Source organism: Colobus angolensis, unplaced genomic scaffold (genome assembly GCF_000951035.1).
Source record: "Colobus angolensis palliatus isolate OR3802 unplaced genomic scaffold, Cang.pa_1.0 Scaffold420, whole genome shotgun sequence".
Classification (NCBI taxonomy): domain Eukaryota; kingdom Metazoa; phylum Chordata; class Mammalia; order Primates; family Cercopithecidae; genus Colobus; species Colobus angolensis.
In genome coordinates, this window is record NW_012117600.1 from 343214 (window position 1) to 346158 (window position 2945).

General features: G+C 43.6%; 1 protein-coding gene across 1 annotated transcript in view; it reads right to left on the reverse strand.

The window, feature by feature from the left end:
* EXD1 (exonuclease 3'-5' domain containing 1) overlaps nt 1-2945 on the reverse strand; it is a 57995-nt gene that overhangs the window by 37949 nt on the left and 17101 nt on the right. The window contains exon 3 of the mRNA XM_011956677.1: nt 727-795. Coding sequence (XP_011812067.1) covers nt 727-795 — 69 coding nt within the window. The remainder of the gene's footprint in view (nt 1-726; nt 796-2945) is intronic.

Below are 2945 nucleotides of genomic sequence, written 5' to 3' on the forward strand. Positions count from 1 at the left end.
GGCTCACTGCAAGCTCCGCCTCCCGGGTTCACACCATTCTCCTGCCTCAGCCTCCCGAGTAGCTGGGACTACAGGTGCCCGCCACCACGCCCAGCTAATTTTTTATATTTTTAGTAGAGATGGGGTTTCACTATGTTAGCCAGGATGGTCTCGATCTCCTGACCTCATAATCCACCCACCTCAGCCTCCCAAAGTGCTGGGATTACAGGCGTGAGCCACCGTGCCCGGCCTTATAGTCTGATTTTATTCCACTTAGTATGACTGTCCACCAATTTCTCTGGAGAAATGTGTTGATTATAGAGTACTGCAGACTTTCTGGAGGTGTTATGTAATATAAACAGCATATACTCCATTACATTTTCCAAAAATCCAGAACAATTCTTGATTCTGAGACATTTGGCCCCAAGGTTTTGGATAAGGAATTGGGAATGGACTGTGAATTTTAAGTAGCTTGCTTAGCAAGACTATCCCTTCCTGTTCACGTTCCTAACTGCCTGCTGGTCCAAGTCTATAGTGATAATCACCAGCAGACCTGACATTGTAAAACCAAAATGATTATAATTCTATAAGACTCTTTTACTCATAGAGTACCCACAGAAGCAGTAAGAAGGATCAATTCTCAAATAGCAACTTTAAGAATTCATAAGCGCAACATTAAAGGCAAGACAACATCAAATATTGGAATGAAATCTCAGTACTAGCATTCAAGGAACATGGGGGTCTCACCATTCACAATCTCATGCCCAAAAAACAACTTCACTCCTGGGACACTTCGACCTGTCTCCACATTCTTCACTGTTACAGAAAACAATTCATTCGGTTAATTAAAAATAATATTTTCCTAAAACTCTAAGAAAATATGATGCCTTTCAAAATTTCCCAAGTCTGAGTTTTATTTAAAAAAAAACAAACCACGAAAAAAAATCTCCAAATCTTCCCCCAAGGAAGGAAGAGTCAATAATAAATGACAAAGCTGCAGCCTTTAAACAAGTAGTATAAAAAAAACAAGGGAAACCCCATTAAGGTCCAGGAGAAACTAAAAAGTATAGTACACTGGATTTAAAATTCTCCTGAGAACATTCTAAGGCCTTTGGGGCTAAGGACTGTCTATTAATTATATTTCTATTTATTTTTACTCCACTTAACTCCAGAAAAAAAATTTAAGGCAGCCCACAACTTCTTTTTTTTTTTGAGTCTTGTTCTGTTGCACAGGCTGGAGTGCAGTAGCACGATCTTGGCTCACTACAACTTCTGCCTCCCAGGTTCAAGCAATTCTCCTGCTTCAGCCTCCCGAGTAGCTCAGACTATAGGCACGAGTCACTATGTTTTATATTTTTAGTAGAGACAGGTTTCACCGTGTTAGCCAGGATGGTCTCAATCTCCCGACCTTGTGATCTGCCTGCCTCAGCCTCCCAAAGTGCTGGGATTACAGGTGTGAGCCACCACGCCCGGCCAAGGCAGCCCACAACTTCTAGTGACCACACCCTGCTTCATGTCATGCTACACACTCAAAAGTATCATTGAGGACAATGATCCAAATCCTGGCTCTCCTATGAGGAGATAAGGGAGTTAGGAAAAGATTAGATGCCATGTCCACAATGTGCTGTTGTTTTCCTAGATGGAAGTATTCATAGCAGCGGTCTTTTTCCACACCTCTCAGCAATCCAAATAACTGAGTTCTGCTCTCACTATTGCACTGAATATATTCCTACCAGGGTCAAAGATCACCAACTACTTATTTGTCAAATCCAAAAAAATGTTTTGCAGCCTTATCTTCCTTGACTTTCCTGCAACCTTTGGCAATACTGTTCTCTCCTTTCTTTTTAAGTCCTGGCCTCAAGTGATCCTCCCATCTCAGCCTCCCAAAGTACTGGGATTACAGGTGTGAGCCACCATGCCCAGCCTTCTCTTCTTTCTTCTTTAGTTATAGGACACCGTGTTTAGTTCTTTTCCTACTAATCACCTAGAGCTACCATATTGAGCACCCACTCTGAGCCAGGCATCATGCTATTTCCCTATATTCAATTTTCTAGTAACATAATAAGAATTTCATTGTCTCAATTATGGAGGACTCTGAGGCTCAGAAAAGTTGAATAACTAGCTCAAGGTTCCACTGCTAGCAAAAAACTGTCAGGATTTACATTCAGGCCTCAGTGATTTTAATACTTTTTTTGTTGTTGTTAATTGAGACAGTCTTACAGGCTAGAGTGCAGCGGCACAATCCTAGCTCGCTGCAGCCTCGAATACCTGGGCTTAAGCAATCCTCCTGCTTTGGCCTTCCGAGTAGCTGGGACTACAGGCATGTGCCAGCATGCCTGGCTATTCTTTTTTTGGGTAGAGGTTGGGTCTTACTACGTTGCCCAGGCTAGATTCAAACTCCTGGGCTTAAGCCATCCCTCCTACCTCAGCCTCCCAAAAGTCGTGGGATTACAGGTGTGAGCCACCCTGCCTGGAAATACACTTTCTTATAATCCCTGTTACAGTGGCTCCCTGATTTGCTCCTTCCAGTCTCCCTAGCTGTCTCTACACCTCTGCTTGTCCCTTATACACTGACGGTCCCCAACGCTTTGTCCCTCATCCTTTTTCCTTCTCTTTGAATGATCACACCCACTTCTTAGTTGTCCTGACATTCATTTTTTCTCCTGCATGGACTATTCTTCTCAGCTCCACTCATATTTTCAACCAAGAACAAACTTACTGAAGAATTTTCAGGCCAGGCGCAGGGGCTCATGCCTGTAATCCCAGCACTTTGGGAGGCCAAGGCGGTGGATCATGAGGTCAAGAGTTCAAAACCAGCCTGACCAAGAGCGTGAAACCCCATCTCTACTAAAACATCAAAAATTAGCCAGGCGCAGTGGCAGGTACCTGTAATCCCAACTACTTGGGAGGCCGAGGTAGTAGAATCACTTCAACCCAGGCGTCAGAGGTTGCAGTGAGCCGAGATC